This window comes from Protopterus annectens, chromosome 5.part0 (genome assembly GCF_019279795.1).
Source record: "Protopterus annectens isolate FY-2018-M chromosome 5.part0, PAN1.0, whole genome shotgun sequence".
Classification (NCBI taxonomy): Eukaryota; Metazoa; Chordata; order Ceratodontiformes; family Protopteridae; genus Protopterus; species Protopterus annectens.
The window spans coordinates 1693966739-1693990434 of NC_056735.1; the positions used below are offsets into that span (position 1 = coordinate 1693966739).

Sequence of the window (23696 nt, forward strand, 5' to 3'; positions counted from 1 at the left end):
GCCGGATGGCTAAGTCATTTGGGGATTCAGTGACTGCTTCTAGCTTGCAGTCATCTGCAAACTTATGGTTTACTTCAGTGAAGTAGATGCCAAAAAGGAAAGGTCCCAGCACAGAACCCTGGGGTTCTCCACTGATGACAGATCTCTTTGTGGGGAGAACGTCCCCTATTTTGATTTCCTGTATTCTGTCTGTGAACCAATTGGCCATCCATCTCAGTGACACGGGTTTATTCCCATTTTATTATCTACTATGCCTGAGTTGGAGGTTGTGTCAAAAGCTTTGGCCAGGTCAGGGTATGTGGTACATACTGGTTTATCCTATCCATTGCTTTGGGGACTTTTTCAAAAAAGTCCATCAGGTTGTGTAAGCATGGCCTGCCCTTTACAAATCCAAACTGAGATGGGTCCAGTAAATGGAGGCTCCTCACATCCTTATAGATTAGTTACATGGTAGATCTTTCCATGGCTTTGAATGAGGCTTGTAAGACTTATAGGTCTGTAATTTCCTGTCTTAGGCCACATACTCTGTATCACATTTTATATTGTTGAAAAGGTGGTTAGTATGAACATGTTTATTTCAGTCTTGTAATGCATAAGTAGCTGGGTTTTCATGTAACCCAGCAGGGACTGAAATGGGTCATTGTGGATTACTGAATCACCCAGTTATCAAACAATAAATGGATAAAAAATAAAATATCTGCAAGGACTGTGGGTATAGCCCTCAACGGATTAGGGACAAATCCAAAAATAACAGGGACACTATTAAAATATTAGTATTATTAACTTGAGACACTGGCAGAATAAGAGAATGTGAATTAGTATACATTTTTGAAGTAAAAGACATCTATAATTCTATTCTAATTTATTAAGAGCAACTCAGCACCTTTTCTTCAAAAGTTACCAGTTTTAGAAGGGATTAAGAAGAGCAGAGCTAAAATTTGAGTCAAAAATCATTGTCAAAATGAGAGGTGGGGGTTGGATAATTTATTTGCCGAGCGCATTTAAAAAGTCAATGTTTCACAGAAACTGAAGATGGCTGAAAGCAGAGTACACATGGCAACGATGAGAGGGGAACTATTGGTCAAATTAAATTAAGAACCACTTTTTGGCTTTCTTTTTGTGGACAATGTGATTTATAGTTGATAATGTGGATGCTGCTCTTCGCCACCCCCAAAGATGGTACAGTTGTGTAAAATCTTACCATAACAGTAGATGTCATCATTCTCCCCACTGTTGCAATATTCTTGAAAGACGGGATGTCCCATATTGAGCAGCTCTGTGTATCACATTTATACTCCTTGTACAGAATGCAGGGCATAAAAGGGATGTATGGATGCAACTACCCAGAACTGAATTGCCCCAGAAGAGAACAATCATCACAGGACAAAGGAGTCCATGCACATCCAAAAGGAAAAAAATGAAGAATAAAGAAGAGAGGGTTGGACGGATGGAACAAATACTGCAACAGTGAAGAGAAGGACATCTACTGTTATGGTAAGATTTTACACAACTGTACTATGTCCTTGAAACAAGGGGAGTAAAAAAGCTAAAAAAACAGAATGGGAGGTGGAAGGCTGAGAAGAGCCCTCAACAAACCCAGATAAAATGGTTTCAGCAAAACCTGCTCTGGCCCTAGATACCATATCCAACTTATAATGCTTAGTAAAGGAATCCACTGAAGACCAAGTAGCAGCTTCAAGGATGAAATTGGTGTCCAACCCCTTGAAGATGGCACCAGAAGAGTCAACAGACGTAGTAGAATGAGCTCTAACAGAAGCAAACAGAGACTTGCCACGAAAAGAATAACACAAAGAAATTACCTTAGATATCCAGGAGATGGTTGACTTAGAAACAGCCAAACCCAAACATCTGGGATAAAAAGAAACAAAAAGCTGATCTGACTTACAGATAGTCCTAGTTTTATCCAAATAGTACTTGAGCTGTCTGTGCAAATCCAAGGTATGCAGGACCCTCTCAGTAGCAGACTGAGGTAAAGGGAAAAAAGGAGTTATACTGACTGATTTAAGGACAATTCATTTACCACCTTGGGCATAAAAGGATTAGCATGAAGGGACACCCTGTCCCCGTGAAAAAACAAAAAAGGAGGAATAGCCATAAGGGCCTGGAGTTCAGAAACCCTCTGAGCAGAAATAAGAGTCAGCAACAAAACAGTCTCCAGGTACAATGTTGCAAAGAAGCAGAAACTGAAGGCTCAAAAGGCGCTCAAGTCAATTTTTTTCCAAAACAAAATTAAGGTCCTAAGGGGGAGGAATAGATTTTCAAGGAGGCCGAATATGCAGAACACCTTTAAGAAATTGTTTGACCTCAAAATGAGAAGTCAGAGGAGGAGTGAAGGGCAGACAAGTGGAAATGGCTGACAAATGGGCCTTCACAGAAGAATTGTCCAAGCCAGACTGGAGCAACTCACACAAATAAGATAGGACCAGAGAGACCCTTACTGAAAAAGGGTCCAGATTATAAGGATGGCACCAGACTGAATATGTCTTCCATTTGGACATATAAGATTTTCTGGGTGAGGGGTTCCCTGCTTCCTGTAAAACCCTGGGCATATCCTCATAAAAGAGGTGCTGGAAAGGGATCATAACCCTATTACCCACAATGTCAGCTGCAGAGTGGACAAGTGGGGATAGATGAGAGACTCCTTGTCGTGTAAGGAGATCCAACTGGTGAGGTAACTTGTGATGATTGCCTCTGGCTAGATGCATTAAGAGGGGGGAACCAGTGTTGTCACGGCCAAAAGGAAGTCACTAGCAAGATTTTTGTGGCATCCAGCTGAATCTTCTGCAGGACTCTTGGAAGAGGAGGGAAAGGATAAAGAAACCTCCCCTTCCATGGAAAGGATAGGGGATTCATTTTCCAGTCCAGAGGGCATAGCACTCTGGAACAGAAGTCAGGAAGCTGCCTGCTCAGAGGAGAGGCAAAAAGATTTACCTGAGGAATACCCCACTGATGGACAATGTCCTGAAACACATCTCTGTGAAGCATCCATTAATATGCCTGTGTTTTGGACCTGCTTAGAGAATCTGCCACAAGGAAGGAATGCATACTGTCTAAAGAGTTAACTCATAACTGTGACCTACCTCCCAAGCCTGAAGCGCCAGCTTGCAGAGGAGGTAAGATTTCATGCCCCCCGCTTGACATACCACATCACTGTAGTGGTGTCTGGGTACACCTTCAAGGGGCCAGAGAAAACATGGCGTGAAAACCTGAAGAGCCAGAATCAGAGCCCTCATCTCTTTGATGTTGATATGGTCTTTCAAGTGACCAAGAGATGGCCCCACCCCATGTCCAAGGCATCAGTGAACAGCTCTTGAGAAGGGACTGGAGGCTGAAAGGGCCTGCCTGGGTTGACAGAATTCTGTTAACGCTACCACTCAAAGTCCTTCTTGAGACAGGGAAGGAGAGGTATACTGAAAGTCAGAGGGTGACTTTGCTGCAGCCAAACTGACTTGAGGTACCATTTTAGCTTCCCCATATGCAGTCTGGCAAGAGGAAGCATCATAATAGATGAGGCAATGAATCCCAGGTCCCAAAGATACTCTCTGGCAGGCATGGCAGTCAGGGGAAGAAGAGATTGAAAGCAGGCTGTCAACAATAACACCTTTGGAGGCAGAAGAGAGGCCAACAAGTTGATCAAAACAACTGGCAACAACGGTGGTTGAACTGGCGGCAAAAGAAGTTTTGGATAATTGCATCCAGACTTCCCTTTTATGCCCTATGTTCTGTACGAGTAACATAGATATGATGTCCAGAGCAAACAAGATCTTTTTAATCTTTACCATACTGACTGAGCGACGGTCTGCACGCGATGGGACATCCGTTCTTTTAAGAATACTGGAATAGCAATACAGAAGGACATCCACAGTTTTTCAATCAAACTCACTGCATACCTCTCAAGTGTACCTCATTATGAGGAACACTCCATATGGGTTCTTAAAAAGTTCATGTTCTTCAAAGTTCCACATTGAAAGGGTCTGTCACACATCCACTGTTGGGAATTTTTTAACTGATATCCATAGCAAATTGAACTATATCACATTAATTTATTAAAAGAACCATTCTGAAAGTAAAAATATTTAATTTGAGCCATCACGTGAGCTTCCTAGTTGAAGTTCTTGGTAAGCTGTCAGGTAAGTGTTCCACATTTTGCCCATTTATTCCACATTACTAGAGGCTGTGTTCCTCATTTAGGAGACTGAAGGATGAGAGCTATGCACTGTAAAATCAGTCCATATAGTAGTGTATTCTTAGTCTCAGAAATGTCATTGTGTGACTGACTGTCTTTAATTATCTGCACTTTTGGTTTAGCAGTCAGGCTTCATTTCCTACAAAATGTAACCAAAGTAAAGATGTTTTATCTGAGCCAGAAAGAATATGTTGCCACCTTTTCAAATGGCCAAAGTGGGACATACATCAGATTTTACAGGCCGACACATACCCACGGTCAGTACAAATGATAGAACTTAACTTTTTTGCCTATATAAAAGCTTATTTTTGTAGCATTTTAGTTGCTTATTCTGTTTCTTATAACATTTAGGTATTTTAGATACAGAATAACTGTTTTATGCAACTATTACATAAAATATAGGAAATAATTTTGTCCTAAAATCTCAGGACATTTGCCATTTTTAAATTTTTTTGGCAGGACACAGCTGCCCAAAGAGGGACTGTCCCTCGCAAAGTGGGACAGGTGGTAACCCTAAAGAATAATATACGGAGGCTGAAATGCAGTATGAAGCTATCTCCCAGTTTTAAACTCATTGGAGTACACTGTGGCAGGGCAACTCAATATGACTGTTTGAAAATGCGGGTTACATGCCGACGCATAGTCAGTCATCTAATTGTAATCATCTAACTATGTTAATTTACCCTCTTTTTCAGTTAACTCTGTCGTTTAGCCGCACTTCATTTACATCTATGTTTCCTTTCCAAACTTCAAACTTATTCTTTCGCTGTCATCAAACAGAGACTACAATTCCCATCAACTTAGGCTCCCATAGTTCGTTGCAAGCTACCTTATGTTGACATAACTTTGATGCGCGTTTGTACAACAATATGGATGATAATAAACGTCACGTATGTTGCCAACAATTCCCACAGGCTTTACAGAAGGGATTTCAGGAGCTGTGGGAGGACCGAACATTGTGCGATGTTGAGCTTTGCGCAGAAAATGAGACCTTTGCAGCACATCGGTCTGTTTTAGCGGCCGCTAGTCATTATTTTAGGATAATGTTTACTGCTGATATGTTGGAACGGTCTATGCAATCCGTGGCCCTGAAAGGCATTTCGGCAGTAGGTTTAAAAACTGCTTTGCACTTTATATACACTTCAAGGTTCTCTTGTGAGTGGGAACATCTGGAGGATGTATTACTTACATCGACACACTTACAGATTCCACTGCTGACGGACAGTTGCGACAAATTGATGCAGAAAAGCTTAAAATCTGACAACTTTTCAGACATGCTTTCTTTTGCTGACAGGTACAGTCTTCCCAAACTAAAAGTGGAAACATTTTCCTTTATTTCCCATAACTTAGACCAGTTGCTTGCAGAGCAAGAGTCGGCACTGCTGCAGCTGGACTTTGAGTCTGTTCTGGAAATTTTGGGGAGGAATGATATCACCTCTAATGTCAACGAAGGGCGCATTTTAGATTTTGCGGTGAAGTGGCTCACATTTGATTTGGATAACAGGTTGTGTCACTTGGATAAACTTATTAAAGAAGTTAGGCTGGGTCTTCTCTGTTCTCCGGAATGTTACAATGGAAACTGTGAAGCGCTTGATATTTTGAGGTCTGTACCCGGTGCTGAGAAATACATTAAAGAGTTAGGTGATTTCTGCCTAAAGTTTAACTTTGATAGCCCTTACAAGAACTGGTTACAGATCAGGTCTACACAGAAGGGTGTTCTAGCTGTTTGTGGAAAGACTGCGGGAAGCCAAGAATGTAGAGAAATTATGGTACATACAATTTATTTTTTTAATAAATAAGTGATGACTCATAGTTTGTTCAAGTTGTTTATGTAGTAGATACAGTAACTGGCATCCTTTCATAATACATTTCTGAAAGGGCAGGAGAGGCTTTGATTTATCTCACTGGTTTTCCTACTGTTGCATTTGTGCGGAAATGTCATTGTTTCCCCTGCCCAACTCTCTTTTTTGGGGTTTGCTGTTGGCTTAATTTTAATGCATCTAGCATGCCATTTTTATTACATTCATACACACATTTTGCATCATTTAATTTCCCTAAAGTGTTACTTATTTTTTTTCTTCAAAGTAACATTTTGAAATTACTTTTGGAAATGTCTACTTTCCTGCCACTTTGTGGTTGTATAACTTTTTCTAGTACCATTTTTAAGCAGTTTTTCTCCACAAGATCTTTTGTACTGTTCATCAGTGAAGACTGTTAATGATAAAACCATATTGGAATAGTCACAGTTTAAAGGTGATTATGGCAGAATAGCATCTGTCAGTCACTCTGCATATAGTGATGGCTTTGCCATGATTTTTGTGACCAGTCACCCCACCTATTTATATCTGCTCCTACTTTTTATAGGCGTTAATTTAAGAGTGTATCCTCTTTCAAATTGCTTACTGCTTTTGCCAGTTCTCAGGGCATTTAAATGTAGACTGGTTGCTCTCTAGTTTATTATTAACTGTTTTTTGTAAAAAAAAATATCTTATAAGAAATGTTTGCAAGGTTTTGTGAATATTCTGATGCTTCCTTATGGAAAATTAATATAATATGCAAATGCATTGCCTGAAAACTGAAATTATTTGCTAAATATGCAAATACATTGCCTGAAAATTGAGATTATTTGCTATTACTGTTTAAGAACAGAAGTGCTTTTTGAAATTATATCATCTGTGAGTGTGTATGCATTATTTGATGTTTTTTAACTGATTGAGTGGAGTGACCCATTCCCCACAGAAATTTCAGTAATCAGTCCTAGTACAGAGGGTAAGATAAACCATGTACACATTGTAATATGGTGACAACGTGGTGTAAAATTATTGCAGTGCAAACTTAGTGCAGTGTAATAGTATCAACTGGATAAGCATCAGCATACAAATTAAATGAAATCAGCTCAATGAATAATATGAGGAACTGTAATAATTCCGTAGAAAGATGCAAAATGTAAATTTTTGGCAGTCCTTAGTTGGTGGGACTTGTTTGGTTTTAGTCTGGGAGTAGGGAGCTGGTGTGGAAGGATTTAAGTGTGAAAGTTGAGAAGAATTAAGTATGTGAGTGAAGCAGTTACAAATAAAATCAGACTTAAAATTAGACCCTAAGCCAGTAATGGCAAACCTTGTGTGTCAGGAGCTTTTGACACACCAAACCCCAAATAATTCAGTGCACTTCACTTGAGCAGTGAATGCAAAAGCATTGTCTGTGGTAACTCGGGTGTTGGTGATCGCTGACATGTCACCCAAAACATTGTGGCTTGTGTCATAGTTTCGCCATCACTGTTAAGCTAAGTTATTTACTGTCTTATCACAAGATTTCTTCAGAACTGGAACCATGATCCATTTCCAACATTTTTGCAAATGCAGCATTGAGCACTTGAGTTTACTTGTACAGTTATAGGTGCACTATCTCCATTTCAAGACCGTTTTTATACTGTTATGATCATCTATTTCTGGATAATTTTCTGCATTTAACAAATACCAAATTAATTCTCTGTGTTCTAAAAGTATGTAATTATAACAATCTAATGTCTGTGGCCTTACACTTTCTAAAACAGCACATAAAATCTTATTGAAATTGAAGATAAACATATGAATGTTTCAATACAATGTTGTTAGAGTTTTTCATTTTAATAACATAATGCTCAAACCAATTATTCTAACTGTTTTTAGTAAAATACAAACATTCACAGGTTAAACACATAACTTTGAAACTTTTACAGTAAAACCGACTGATTCAGGGGGTCTCTGTGGTAAGGTCTTTCACTTGTATACTTGCATCAAGAAGATGCTCCACATTTATTATTACCGCTGCTTTCTGACTATAGAAATGGATTATTTACTGAAAGTGTTCTAGTGTTGTTTTTATATTATAAACTTTTGTTAAGATTTTTTTTCCATTAAACGTGTAAGTCACTGTTAGCATGCAGAATTGTCAATTAGCTGCTTTCATTTGGTTTAATGCCTTGACTGTCTAAGATGTAATTTGAAGCACTTAACAGTAGTCTGTTTGTACTTAAAACCATTTTCAGTACTATTGCCATTTAAAATGTGTGCATGTCTACCCTTCCTTTCTTAGGTTTTCTTATTAGCAATATTATCCACCTTCTTAATGTACCCTATGTCAGCACACATAATTTTTAACACTGCAGTTTTTGAAATAAACTTGTCAGGCATTAATCTAGATCCCATAGTAAATTATTCCTTTACAATATTCCTTTTCAAATAAAATGGTTGTTGACTTTTTAAAATGCAAATAATCATTCTTGTGACTTGGCCTTCTATAAACTGAAAATGAAAAAGCCCTTAGCACTGTTTTCAAAACCAGTATTGATATCTAAAATTAATGCTGTAACTCATATTATCGATAAATGATTTAAAAAAAAAAAACCTCAACTGTCGCCCTGAGCACAGTTGTCCTTGGTAACCAGGAAGTGGTAGCAGTTGTAAGGGTCCAGTCCAAAAGTAGTACATAGAAAAGAGACAAATCTTAAACAGTTTTAGAGTACCATGCTGTTAAAGAAACTATATCTAATAAGAAGAGAGGTAATTTTCCATATAGTGCATATGAGAAGTGCACACTCATTTATTCCTCACCATTTTTCAGTAGTAAATAACATGAAAGTAGTCAGAGTAAATGGTTATTATATTTGCTTTTTGAAGGGTATAGAATGTTTAGCTAGTTGTACAGTTTGTTTCAGTTATTACAGAGGAAAAACAACACGTAAATTGGCTGATCTCGTATGAGTGAGCATAATTATGTGATTAAGCAAAAAAATGCAGCCAATGCTTTAGTGAAGCATAGTACATCTTATGAAAAGTCTAAGAAATCTATTTTTCTTATGACACAAAAGCTTGGATTGGATGCTAGAGAGGGCAATAATAATTTGTTTGAATATGAGAATTATTGTTGTATTTTACATTATCTTGAATGACATAAGTCTGACCTCACTGAAGTCAATTTTTTAATAAGTGGTGGTGTAATTGGCCTTTTGTTTTATGTCATGTGATTTTATGAATGCTGTTATTTGGAGAGTATGACTGTTCATTTTATACTGATGAAGTACTGCTAAAAAAAAGAACAAAAGCTCTAAAGTAAATGTTTTTTTATTTTTATTTTAACATTTGTTTACTGGGGAAGTCCGACTGGGCTAGTTGCCCATTTTCATCGGAGGCCAGGAGAGAAAAGCTCCACATACATACAATACATAGTATAACAGCACGAAGTTATACAGATCATAAAAAAGCATACTCTACAATGGAATAATATATAGCAATGTTTTCCAGTAACATACAGTATTTTTTTTTAGAAAATTATATATACATTAGAGTAGAAGGTGGGACAAAGAGTTTGAGGGTGGGCTGAGGTGAGGAAATGACGAATAAGTTCAGCCAGGTTAGGAGCAAGAGCATAACCAGTTGTCATTTAGATGGAGCTTTAGCAGGTTTTTTTTTTTTTTTTTTTTTTTGAAAACAGCTTTATTGAATTTTCAATAAAAGAACTAAATACAAAATATGTTCAAGTATATTCAATACAAAAGTTAAACAATTTATAACTAACAAAGGAACATAACTATTTACAATGACGTTCACATGTATATCAGATTTTAATAAATATGTTCTTCACAATTAATATTTTTCTTGCAAATCAAATAATTTTTTCCACATACTGATTTTGTTTATGTTTTTATTAGTTCTTGACTTGATGGTCAATAGTTCTAGATTGCAGACTTCAGTGAGAAGCATTTTAAATTCTTGAAATGATGGATATCAGATTTCCAATTGATTGTTATTATTTTCCTTGCTACTGTCAGTACAGTCCATATTATTGGATATTTCATTTTATTAACACTTTGATGTATTGGAGTGTTAAATAATGTTAAAGACTTGGTTATTATGAAGTTATCTGTAAACAAGCCTTGTAAGAAACAATTTATATCTTCCCAGTATTTTGTTAATAGTATGCAATCGTAGAACATATGTGACCAATCAGCTTTCAATACCTTTTTACATCTCCGACACATATTTATGTTCTTGTTGAATTTGTTAATGATATATGGTGTAATGAAGGATTTATGCATACATTTCCAAGTGTAAATTCTCCACTTTAAGGAAGATGTAGTTTTATAGTCTGATTCTAGAATATTAAGTTTATCTAGATCATTGGGAAGATGAGAATTAATTGTATTAAAGTAGTCCCAGTATTTTCCAGGATGTTGATTTGTTTTATCTCTTAATATTTTATAAATATATGATAGTGTAATATTAGCAATATTTGCATTTTGAGTGCTTATAGTTAGAAATGATATTATTTTTGGTATAGATTGTATTAAATCTCGGGGCATTAAGTCTAAGGCATTTGATAAATGTTGTCTACATTATTGTAAATTTAACTAATATATGTTTTCTATTTTAAATTCATTTTTTAGGTCCTCTAAAGACCTAATTTTGTCCTTTCTCATTAATTGGGACCAATAAGTTAAACCTTTCTCTTTGAAAATTAACATTTTTGTGAGGTCTGTTGAGAGTATAAGGCCTTGAGTGAAGGATATTGGATAGAGGAGAAAGAACTAGACTTTATAATTTGTAAGCCTAAAGATGTAATTTCTAAATGTTTTTAAAAGAGTTAGCAAACAGTTTGATTTATATGATTTAACTGATTGTGCTACAAATAAATCTTTTATCATCTATAGGATAGAATTCTTTATTAGTGTTTTTTGATTATTTAGCATAATAGTAGAATCCCAACATAGTAAAGTTAAGTATAATTTCCATTTCGAAGAATAGTTATTGTTAATTAAGAGGGAAATAGTTTTAATAATCGAGGACATTGTGTATAATTCCAAATTTGGAAAACTTATACCTCCTTTTGTCCAATCATACATGTGATAGTTTAAAGCAATTCTAGGCTTATTAGGATGTCAAAAGAATTTTATAATTAATGTGTTGAATTTTTTGATTATAGTTTTAGAAGGAAGTAATGACAACGATTGAATTATGTAAATTATTTTAGGGAGGATAATCATTTTGATGATTGACAGTCTTTCTTCCAAAGTAAATAATAGTCTATTCCATTTATTTATTTGAGCTTCTATTTTAGACAGTTACTATAGTTTACTTGAGCAGTATCTTTGATATTGTTTGTAATTACTATTCCTAAATATGTTATTTGATTATTCTGAGGGATATATTTCTTATATTTCTGAGGAATTGCAATTCCTTTTATATTACCAAGAAGTATCTTGGTTTTATTATTGTTAAAAGTTAAACCTGCTATTTTTTTAAACTTCTTAATATTGTCAAATACTGCTGGGATAGATTTGTTATTTTCTTCCAAAGTTATTAAAATGTCATCGGCAAATAATTGCAGTTTAGAAGTAGTAGCAGAATTTAACTTGAAACCTTCAATTCTTTCATCTTCCCTTACTAAGTTTGTCCATGGTTCCATAACTAATGTAAATAATAGTGGTGACAGGGGACATCCTTGTTTAGTTCCCTTTATAATGGGTATTTTCTCAGAAATAGTAGTACCAATTTTAATATAGGCTTGACTATCTTTATATAAATTGAATATAAGGTTTATAAAATTATTCGAGAAATTCACCTCTTCTAAAAGTATGAATAAGTAATCCCAATTAACTGAGTCAAAAGCACAGTTTATTTCTAAGCTTATTAGGGTTAAGTTTCTATTTAATGTTTTTGCAGCATCTATCAGAGTAATTGTTCTTTTAAAGTTATAAGTATTTCTATTAACAATAAAACCAGTTTGGTCTTTATTAACTAATGATGGTAAAACATTCTTAGTCCTTTCCGCATATATAGAGATGAACATTTTGTAATCAACATTTAATAAAGAGATTGGTCTATATGAAGAACATTCGGTGGGATCTTTTTGTTTTAATTATTGGGGAAATAAATGTATATTTCCATGATGGGGCATAATTGTGTTATTTTGGGATATATTAAAAACTTCGTGTAATAAATTTAGTGTCGATTTTGGAAGAATTTTATATATTTCTGGTATAATACCATCATTCCCAGGTGCTTTGTTTGATTTAAGTTTTATATGATTTTGCACGTCTTTGAGAGATATTGTTTTATCTATAATAGATTGTTCATGTGATAGACTATTTTTAATGTATTTAGTTATGAAATACTTAACATAATCTTTAGGGTCTACCTTTTGTGATTTCTGATTAATTTTATGAAAAAAATCTTTGAATTCAGATAAGATATGTTGTAAGTTTGAAACTAGTTTTCACTTTTTTGGAGAATAAATCTCTTTGATATGATTGAATTTTTTAAGTCTTTTGGTTTTGTTTGCTAAGATATTTAGAAGATCTAGGATTAGTTGAAAAGTTGATAAATGTAAATTTCTCTATATTAATCATTGTTTTGTGATTTAAAATCTCTAAATATTTATTATTTAGTTTGTTTATTTCTTTTTCTTTATTTTTTCCTTCATTATTTCCCTCAGTTTAACTTGTCCAGTTTACTTTGTATGTCTAATAAATCTTTATCCAGGATTTTCTTTTATTGTTATACCATGTAAGTACTTTTCCATATAAATATGCTTTTAAAGCATCCCATATGTATATTTCTGAAGTTTCTCCAGTATTATTTAGTGTAATAAAGTCTTGTATCTCTAATAATAGAAATTCTTTAAATTCTTTAATTTTTGTTATGTATGCTGGTATTCTTCTAATTATAATATTGTGAATTGTCTTATAATATTGTGAATTGTCTTAGTTAGTAGTTCAAAGGTTATCGAGTTGTGATCTGACATGGGACATGAAATGACCTTTACTTTTATAAGATCATCTGTTAACTCATTTGAGATCAAAACTCTGTCAATTCTTGAATTTGTTTTGTGCCTGTAAGAATAATGGGTATATGGGAATGAGTCTGGTTCTGCTAACTTGTTTATGTCCTTTAATAAAAATAAATCTGTGAAGTCTTTTAGTAATTTTGCAGAGGTAGAAATTTTCCTTGTAACTGTAGTGTTAGTATCTGTATCATTCAAAATACAATTGAAATCACCTGCAATTACTATATTACCTTTAGCTAAGCTTACAATCTTGTTTAAATGATGTTTTACTATATTTGATCCTATACCTGCTATCCAATATATGTTTATTAGAGTATATATTTTCTTATATAATTCTATTGTGACTGAACAAATCATCCCTTTATTGTCTTTGTATACTTCCAATATTTTAGGTACAGGAAGGGAATTACTCCATAAAATAGCTACCCCTCTTTTTTTTCATTATGTTCTGAACTAACTTGAATTGAAAAATGTTTGGAGTTTAAATTAACAATATCTGAAGATATCAAGTGAGTTTCTTGTAAAAAGACAGTGTGTGATTTATGTGTTTTAAGATATTTATATAAACTTCTTCTTTTGCAGGGATTATTTAGACCACTGATATTAATTGAAATACCTTTTAAAAGAAACATTTATATTTATGTTTGTTGTGTACATAGTTATTCAGTAATTTTTCATCTTGCTGATAATAAATGCTAGAAAACCTTAGTAACATATCAATATCATACTGTGAGATATTACAACATGTTATTGTGAACGTCAGAAAAGATTGTATCAAATCATTAAAACAACTTTAATATAACATAACTCACCCTCCCCATTTTGGAGTTGAAAACCCCTAATTTGAGTAGCATAGCCACTCAAATTATCCTCCTTTCCAATAGCAACAGTACTCAAGCTACTGTCAAACTTTACTTGTAACTAGGAATATTATAATTACTAGAATAATAAGCTCATCACTTTATTTTAGCTGAAGTTTTAAATCATATTGTTATAATATACTTCAAGTTTGATGCATTCTACGTAACTTATCCATAAAGATTTAAAATAATTATAAGATTGTTTCACGTAAGTAATAACTATAAAATAGTGAATAGAAAAACAAATCTAATAGTATGCTTCAAAGAAGAATGATATCTGTCTATAAAATGACCCTTTAATAATGTTAAGTGGTAGTTTATATAATGCATTTCTCATTAAAATCATGTATTGTTTAAACAATTTCTCTAATGATATTTGATTAGGTATAGACTCTCTAGGCTTATGAATATGAGAAAAAAAACAGATAAATTCTTTCCTTTGTATATTAACTTATATTCATTATATATACTTCTACAATGGATATGTTGCTATTTCAGTATGCAGGAAATATGTCGGCTAAAGATCAATAAATATTTTCATTTGTTTTTATAAACAGTTTTCACTTTATACAATATATACATATATAATATAAACACACACATACATAATTACATACATACATATACATACACATACACACATACATACACACATCTACATATATATACACATACACACATACTTACACATATATACTTTCCTTTTCCTTTCTTTTTATTAGTTGTTCTTTGAAATGAGGATAGTATTTAAACTAATAGTGTTTGAGTGCTTGTGGACTGCTTTAATGTACTTTAAGACATAATGGCTGGTAAACCGTGTTTTAACATTCCAATTAGTCTGTGCGACATTCGGGTTCAAAGTTCAATTATTAGGTCGCACAGACTTGAGTGATGTCATCCAGCTGCTTCGCGTACTATTGTGGAAATGCTTCTCCTCGAGCCAAATTCTTGATGAAGAGAGAAAAAAAACTGTTCTTCGTATAAGCGAGATCTGTGAGTGTGTTTTTCTTTGAAATGACTTCTTGAGACATGTGCGCGAGAAAAACTGTTTCGTTTATGGCTGCAATACTTTTACTATGTGCTTCAATCTATAAACCCATATACGTACATCTCAAAAGCTTCATGTTAAAACGAGACTGCCGCATATATTACCATCCATGAATTGACCACGATAGAACTACAGATCAGTTGCACTTTAATCCCACAAAAGCATAACATGAAGTTAAATTACATTGCAGCTTAACCAACATCCAAGTCTATCCTGCTACATTTCTTGCTCTGAGATGCCTCAAGGCTAAAAACCCAGGTTCAATACCCTGTTAGAAACTGTCAATCCATATGCTATTCTCAGTGTTGCTCCGTTCAATTAACCCAGTTTCAAATCATAGTTGCATTCAGTTTATCTAGTTAACATAACATATCATAGGTATCGTAATACTGTAAATTATTTTGTAACATTTCTACTATGCACAGTACTCGGTAGAAACAAGGTTAGAGAGGAAAAAAAAAGTACTTAGATTATACTCTATTTTGGAAACTTATATGTCTAAACATTTATATACATGACTATATGCATATACATGACTTAATGACACAGACTTAAAAGACGTATATACTAAAAAAAACAAAGTATTTGAAGTTGTGCACTTACATGGGCATGAATACATTGTTTTATTCATAAGTCACTAGATTTAGATTTAGAGTTTCTAGTTGAAAAGAAAAATATTATTTTTTAAGCTTTTTCTTCTTTTCCAATGTTTTCCAACTGTCATTTTCTGCTAATTTTTTAAGACTTGCACTTGCCCAGTCCATTTCTTCTAATTTTTCAATAATGTTATTAGATTTTATGAAAGTAAGGGCAGTATCCAGTTCTTCAAATGTTTTGATGCCATCTTGTAAGAAGATTTTAAGTCTAGCATGAAGTAATAGATGAGTTTTTATTTGTGCTTTTTTGAGTTCCTTAATTAATGGTAAACATTGTTTTCTTTTTGTTATTACTAGTGGAGAATAGTCATTGTCAAAACGGATGGTGTTGTGATTTAATTTAATTGGTGCTTTTGCCCAGGCTGTTTTAAGTACTAGTTCTTTGTCATATGTTGATAAAAATCTCACTATTACTGATTTAGATGAATTATTCTTACTTGTTTTAGATGTAGTCAAGAATCTGTGTGCCCTCTCAATGCCATAGGACATGGATTCTGGCAGGTCTAAGACTTCTTGTATCCAAGATGTTAGGAATTTGGGTAGATTATTACCTTCTATATTATCTGGTAAGCCAAATATTCTGATATTGTTCCTGCATGACCGGTTCTCCAGATCATCCACTTTAGATTGTAAAAATGTATTTTGCTTCATTAAGTACTCTATAGTGGTCTCATCTTTATGTACTCTGCTGTCAGTGTCATTAAGTGCTAGTTCAAAACCTGACATTTGAGTTGTTTTGTATTTGTAGATCTTCATGAATCTTTTCCATTTGTTTTGTACAGTCTTTTTTTTAAATATATCCAGTTTTAGATCCATTTTATCCAGTTTGGTAGATAAATCCCGTAGCAATGACTGTAAATCCTTTCTGTGAGAGGTTTCTTGGTGTGCTGTTTTTGAAGTAGCCATTCTACTGTTGGTGAAGAGATAATAAATCCAAAGTATTTTTGACAGGAAACGCACTGAATTTCTTCAAAATTTGTATATGTGGTCGTAGATCTCGATAAGTAGATTTAGTTGATGAAGAAATTAATCTTCTCAAATAACATTTGGCCAATAATTCCTGTCATACAAATATTTTATAGACAGAGCTGAGTAGAACTGCTGCTGTTCTGAGCGCATCTTGGCCACGCCCCTTTTAGCAGGTTTTTGAACTGTGCTGGGTCATTGGTGTTTAGAATATTCTGAGGGATAGAGTTCCATGCTTCAGAGATGTGATTTGAGTAAATAGATTCTCCGAAGCTGTTGGAAGATTTTTGCAACTTTTAACAGTGGTTTTATTGGAGGATCTTAGGGTCCTGTTGAAGTGGATTTGTGCTAGGTTGTGTATGGCTGGACATTTGTCAAATCAGTGTACTATAGAGTGGGTTAGGGTAAGCTGGTTTAAGGAGAAGAGGTTAGGTAGTTCTAGCCAAATGAGTTTTAGAGTGAGACACTGTTGGGTTCTGTGGGTAGATTGGCAGCAAATCTGGCTGTCTGTCTTGTAGCATGTTTCAAGCTTGCTTAAGTCGGTTTTCCTGAGGTTTGTGAGTGTAGGGGAGGAATAGGACAGATAGTAGGTGGGTTCTGGCGATTTCATGTCTGGAGGAGTTGGTTAGATGAGCTTTGATCCTGTAAAGAGAATCTAATTTAATATGGGCCTTTTTAATTGCAAGTGAGCTGTGCTTGTCAAATTTTAAATTCTTATCAGTATTGACACCTAATAGCTTAGTTTTAGAGATTGGTTCAATTAGTATGTGGTTGGTTGAGGTGATTTTAAAGGCCTGGTTGAGGTGATTGTTGTTGGGAAATAGCATTAGGGGTTTAGGATGAGTTGATATTTATTTAGGAAAGCTATGATGGCCATGAAGGATCTTTGGGTAATGTCTTGCAGCTGGGGCAAGGAGGGTGCAGCACATGACAGTGGAGTAATTTTCATATTGTTTGGTAGCGAGGTTAGTTGCAGTGTGGAGATTATTGGTGAGGACTGAGAAGAGCAGTGGGCCAAGTATTGAGCCTTGTGGAACACCTACTGTTACAAAAATCAGAGAAGAGAGATCATTTTGCCACTTGACTGCTAGTTGGTGATCTAAAAGGTAATTTTGGAACCACGAGAGGATATTTTTTGATATGTCAAGGGATGCCAGCTCTTGTAGGAGCTGTTCGTGGGACACTGTCAAATGCCTTTGACATGTCCAGAAATGTCAAGGAGACCATTTGGCCATCGTTTTTTGTAGTTGATTTACAGTAATGGTGAAGTTTAGAAGGGCAGTGGTGGTAGTATGGCCTGGCCGAAATCTGTGTTGTGAGTTGGCAAGGAGCTTATTAGTTAACAGATGGTCCAGTAGCTCTGAGTGGATGCATTTTTCTAAAAGTTTTGAAAGAGGAAATAGTATAGATATTGGTCTATAGTTGGAGAGTTCTAATAAAGAGCCCCCTTTGTGAAGAGGAATTACGTAGATTTTCCACATTTTAGGTATATACTGTTTTGAGATGGATCTATTAATCAGAGTTGAATCTGGGTAAGGGATGACAGCTGCTGCTAGTTTGAGGTATTCCTTTGGTAGTTTGCCAGCAGCAAGAGTTGTAGGTTTAAGCTTGTTCAGTAATTTATTTTGCCTATTTGGATGGGTTTGAGGGAGAGTGTGGTAGGGATGTCTTTGGTTATAGGTTGTGCGATCTGTAGGGAACTGTTTTTGTTTTTTATGACGAGTATAGAGTTAATGAAAGAGGAGTTAAACTGGGATGCTATACGCTCTTCTGAGTTATGGGTGTTTGATGATGCCTTTATAAGTTGTTTGATAGTACCCCAGAATTTTTGAGGGTTATTTTGATGTTTGTATTGCATTGTTGAGTAGTATTGTTTATCGGTTTTGATTTTGTTTTTTTGCAAATATTTAAGTGACAGTACCTATCAAGGGATGTTGGTACCAGAGTTTGTCTTTGTTTTAGTAGTTGTCTGGTTTCCTTTGTGAGCCATGGACAGTAATTTGTTTTAGATCTAACGTGTTTAATGGGAGCCAGGGAGTTTTAGTATATCAAGAAATTTATTGTTGAAGTATTGGACTGCTGCATCTAATGGGAGGTATTTTAGTGGGGACCAATTGCAGTTTTGGAGCAGTTGTTTAAAAGTGTCTGTGGAGAAATGTTTTGTATTACATACTTGTTTATATGATTTAGTTTTTGCGAGAGAGTTGTGGTGTCTTAAGAAATAGGTTAGTAGGTGGTCACTAAGGCTGTCTGGTGTACAACCTGAGTGATAATTAAGTGAGGGTTTGTCAGGGTCCACTCGAGAATTGATAGTTTGTTTTTGTTTTTATCTACCCTAGTGGGTGTTTGTATCAGTTGGATGAAACCATGTAAGCTCATGTAGTTGGAGGGGTTTTCAGAAAAATAGGTTTGCCAGTCAGTATTGAAATCACCAACTGTAATGGTTTCTTGGCTAAATGTAATGGATGCCCATGGGAATAGATTTTCTATAGTAGATTGGTTGTTGGTTGGGATGTGTACTGCAAGTAGGATTATATGTTTATTGTTGTTAATTTTTAGGCTTGAGGCTAATAGTTCAGTGTTGTTTAGGTCTGGGGGGTTTACTTATAGTTGCTCAAAGTTAAGAGAGTCCTTTTATATTATTGCTGCTACTTTGCCTCTTTTTTTAATTCTGTCTTGTCTAAGAATGTTATAGCCAGGGGGTATGGTTTTATTGTTGTTTATGTGGGAGTTTAAGCCAAGTTTCAATTAGGATAGCAATGTCAGGAGTGTAGAGGGAGAGGGTAGCATGGAATACATTTATTTTGTTCAACAGGCTTCATGTTAAAAGGATGTCTGAGCTATTTTTGAGTATGTTTTTGACTGGCAGGGTGTTAGGCTTTATTGTTGTTTGGGTTTTATTAGTGCAGTGGACAGGTTTTGTTGGGTGGTATTTGGTCCTGGGTTAGGGTGTATGTGTCCACATAAATGAAGGTTTGATTTTTTGTGAGATGTTGGGCATAAGCTATTTTGTCAATGTTTGTTTGGAGGCATTTCAGTGATATATGTGGAGAAGTAGGTGAATGTAAATATCTATATGAAAATAGTTTGATTTGGTGGAGTTATAAATTTGGGGTGTTATATTGAAGTTGGTGTATAGTTCGAGGAGGAATTGATGGATAGGTGGGAGATTTTAAGTAGATAATGGAAAGGTTGTGAGATGCGGTGAGATTGAGAACAGTTAATAATAAAGCAAGGATTATTATTTGAATGAGTAGCATGTTTTTGTTTGGGGTTTGGTGTAGGGGATGTGGTGGCTCATGAATATAGAAAGAGTAGAGTTGAGTATTAGTGTGAGTGCAACTGTGTGGGAGGCTAGAGGAGGGTCAGGGGATGGGTGGGATTACTCAAGTGGTATGATGTAATTGTGATACAGTTGATTATGAGTGGATGGTATGACTTGGTGGGAGTGGTGCTGTTTGTATAAATGTAATTGTGTGGGTGGGTGAGAATGGGGGTAGCGTAGGGGAGCAGAATGAGCATGAGTGGAGTGCGGGCGAATGGAGCAGGTTGAGCAAAGAAGTCAGCGTCGCCAAACAAAAAACAATCTACAGAAAAAATATCTGGCCAACAGCTAACAAAAAAAGTATAACAGTAGTTAAATAATTGGGACATACGCTGCAGACACTTTGTGTGAAATCCTTTTAAATGCGAAGTAGGGAATATTGAATATGGTCCAGGAAGCTTATTGCAGGAGAAGAAGGAAACGCAGTGAAGTGTAGAAGGGACTGTAATGAGAAAAAGGAGATAAGCAATTTACACGGCTATTACCAGATGTAGTTTGGTTGTTTAATGTACAAATCAGGCATACTTTGTAAATTGGAGAACAGTTCATAAAGAGTTGAAAGAATTTATTTGCGTGTGTATGTGTCTGTCTGTCTGTGAGGCAAGAGTTAAGTGAGATAAGTTGATTCTATGAACAAGAGTGGTTATGGTTACATGATATGACGTGGGTACTTTAAAACTACACAGTTAATACTTAAGTACATAACTCAAACAGAAGGTTGAGTTAACAAAGTGTAAAATCTTGATGAAATGGGGTGTTTTAGAAATGAAGAGAAACTCAGATTTTGGTTGCAAGTCTTAAGGATAATAGTAACAACCTTACTGAATATAGGAAGTATACTAAGAAATAAGCCAGCATGAAAATGGAGAAAGCAGATTTTACCATTACGTGCTTCTGCAAGTCTGGGTATAAGAAGAAAAAAAACAAGAATGGGCCGGTATTTACTGGAGAAAATTAATAAAGGATCCAAGGTATTGGGAGCAAATAACACTGGAGGAAAAGATAACCGAGTATGATGAGTGCAAACAGGAGTTTGGACTGCAGGTTAGAGATTGTTTTTCCTGACAGGACTGATAACCGAGTTCAGGGAAAGGGAAGATAGGATAGTGCTAAATTAAAGGCCTACTCTTTTTAGAGTTTTTCTGTTTGTCTTAAATAGGAGATGCTGTTACAAAAAGTATAATTAGTAGGGCATGTAAATTATTGCATGATAACTGTATGAATCAAAGAAGATTAGAAAAGATTAAGGAAAAAGTTAATAGAAAGGTAAATTACAAAGGAACAATGGGAAAAATCCGTAGGGCTTCTAAGTATACAGCAAAGTCAAGAAGATGTAGGCTTTTTGCACAGAAGTTTGGATTGGAATTTTATACCCAAGTAGACTTCAGAGGATTTTTTTTCCCTTGGGTAGATAGCAAATGTTAGAGATGTGATGTTTAAGAGAAAAGAAGTGAGTTGGCATATATTTTAAAAATTTCTTTACTTTGACAGAAAGTTTGGGAGAAAAAATGTGATGCGGTCTGTAGATGGTTGAGGCATATCATCTTGTGCTGATCAGTTTCCATTTCTGTTAATGGCCATATGGGTGTTGTGTTTTGCAGACATAGCACCTCTGCTTTATTTCATTTATTTAATTGTGTTTCTTAAACAGGATAGTCTGGATATAACTCATTTTCAGAGAAGGCCTGTAGTGAAAAACTCTAAGTCTGAAAAAAAAGTTGCAGAGTAATAGTAACAAATGATAGATACAACAATTTGATGCAGAATAAAGAACACAGATGATAAAAGACTACATTTTTAGGTACTTACTTTAAGATGCTACAGAAAAATATGTCACAAGTCATATGTCACTGTAGATGCAATGTTTGCATGCTGCCATGGGAGTTGCATCAAAGTCCAGATTGTTGCTCCCCTTTTGGTAGCATAACTATAAAATACAGACAAAGAATTCTCATGAAGTAACAGGGAAAAGCTATGAGTTTAATAATTGTAAACCATGGTAAATATGCCATTTTTAAGTCTAGCCCAAAGTAAATTAAAAAAAAAAAGTATGCACAGTGATGAGTATGTAATATGCTTGGCTACACCTTGCATACGTCTTGTGCCAGCTCTTGTAGGATGTAATTATTGATATACACTGATGATGAAAGTAACATTTTTGAATAGAACACAGTCTGTTATTGGAAGGGCAGCTCATTTCTCTATAAATTATTCAGAAATACACTGTCACTTCATTCAGATGAAGCTGCTTTTTGAAAAACTATTTTTGTTTAACTTCAGTTCTCAGCTAAAGCGTCTTCTGTGTGGAGACATGCTTGAATGGGCGTACCTTCGTTGAAGGTTCTGGATCAGGGCTGGCAATTTGGTACGTAAAAATCTACTGCCAGTCATTAGCGAACCGGAGTTCCGCTGTGGCAACCCCTAACCTGGAAAAGCTGAAAGATACAACAACAAAAAATGACATATTTATAATGTCTGCAGTTCCATAATAAGACATGGTTTCACTCTCTTAACCTGTTCAAGCAAGAAATCTGGGCAAAGTCACACATAATGGTGGGACAAAGGCCAAAAAATAGGGACACTTTTTAAATATTGTTCTTACAAACTTAGAAAGTTGATTAGAATAACAAGTTTTGCATTAGCATGGATTTTCTGAAGTGTATGAAGTCTGAAACTCAAATACCTGTAATTATTTTCTAACTCCAGTCTCAAATGATTTGCCAGTGCCTTGTCAGAAAACCACAATTTTATGAGAAACAGACCAAAAATATGAGGGAAAAATCTGGACATTTTGCAAAAATCTGGACAGTTATGGTTCCACTCAATTTCATTTCTGAACTCTGACAGCTTCCATCTTTCACTACTAGTACAGACTATGCACATCTCATGTCTTCCACATTTTGCTTGAAGTCATAAAACTAGCTGAGTTAATTTTCTCTGCATCCAGCTCCCCTTTTTTTCCTTAGATTACTTATTACTCTTGGTCATTTAAAATGCTTCTTCATTCATGTGTACTGTTATATTTAGTTAAAACACATCACTGTTGTAACTTTTCCCTTGTATTGCTTGTTAAAACACATCACTGTGTAACTTTTCCTTTGAATTGTGAGTTGCTTTACCCCATGCATTTAGTTAGTTACACCTGACCAAAGCAAAATTTATTTTCAGCTAAGTTGTTTCTGCGGTGCTTAGTCGAGCATACCTGTTTCTAAATGTATCTTTCCTCAACTTTTTGATTGTGTTTTTCATCAAATGTGAAACTGAAACTCATTGTAATTATGTGCTATTCCAAATTTGAATTTGAATCTTAATATAATTTGTGGTAGTATCACTCATTTGTGTTTTGCTGTATAAGGAACAATGTTACCATAATTCACTAGTTTATAACATTTTGTGCTTTACATTTAATTAAGCAATAACCAATGATGTCGGTGTGGTATATTGAAGATTTATTCACAAGGGCGAAGCAAGAGTGATTAAATAAAGCCAACCGTGAGTAAATCTTCAATGTACCCTACCACGGAGTCGGTTATTGCTATTATACAATGACATTATTTAAGGAAAAAAAAATTACTTTTCTTAAATAATGTCTTTGTGTAATGCTTCCGCGGTGCTTTCTGTGTTTTTACAGAATCCTGGGGCTTTGTCCGATGTACTGCACATGCGTATGGGACTTGTGTTCCCATGCTTACGCAGTACATCGGTGCTGTGCAAAGGAAGCAACGGAGAAAGGAAGATCTCCGTTGCTTTTTTTTTTTTTGTAATGACATAATGTTTGAGAGAGCTGGGACAGACAAAATAAAAGCATAAT

General features: G+C 35.0%; 1 protein-coding gene across 2 annotated transcripts in view; it reads left to right on the top strand.

The window, feature by feature from the left end:
• Window positions 1–5041: 5041 nt before the first annotated feature.
• The window catches only part of LOC122801837 (kelch-like protein 9), a 254786-nt gene continuing 236131 nt past the window's right edge, over window positions 5042–23696 (top strand). For both annotated transcript variants that reach the window (XM_044071483.1, XM_044071484.1), the window contains exon 1: window positions 5042–5976. In XM_044071483.1, coding sequence (XP_043927418.1) covers window positions 5077–5976 — 900 coding nt within the window. In that variant the 5' untranslated portion in view covers window positions 5042–5076. The remainder of the gene's footprint in view (window positions 5977–23696) is intronic.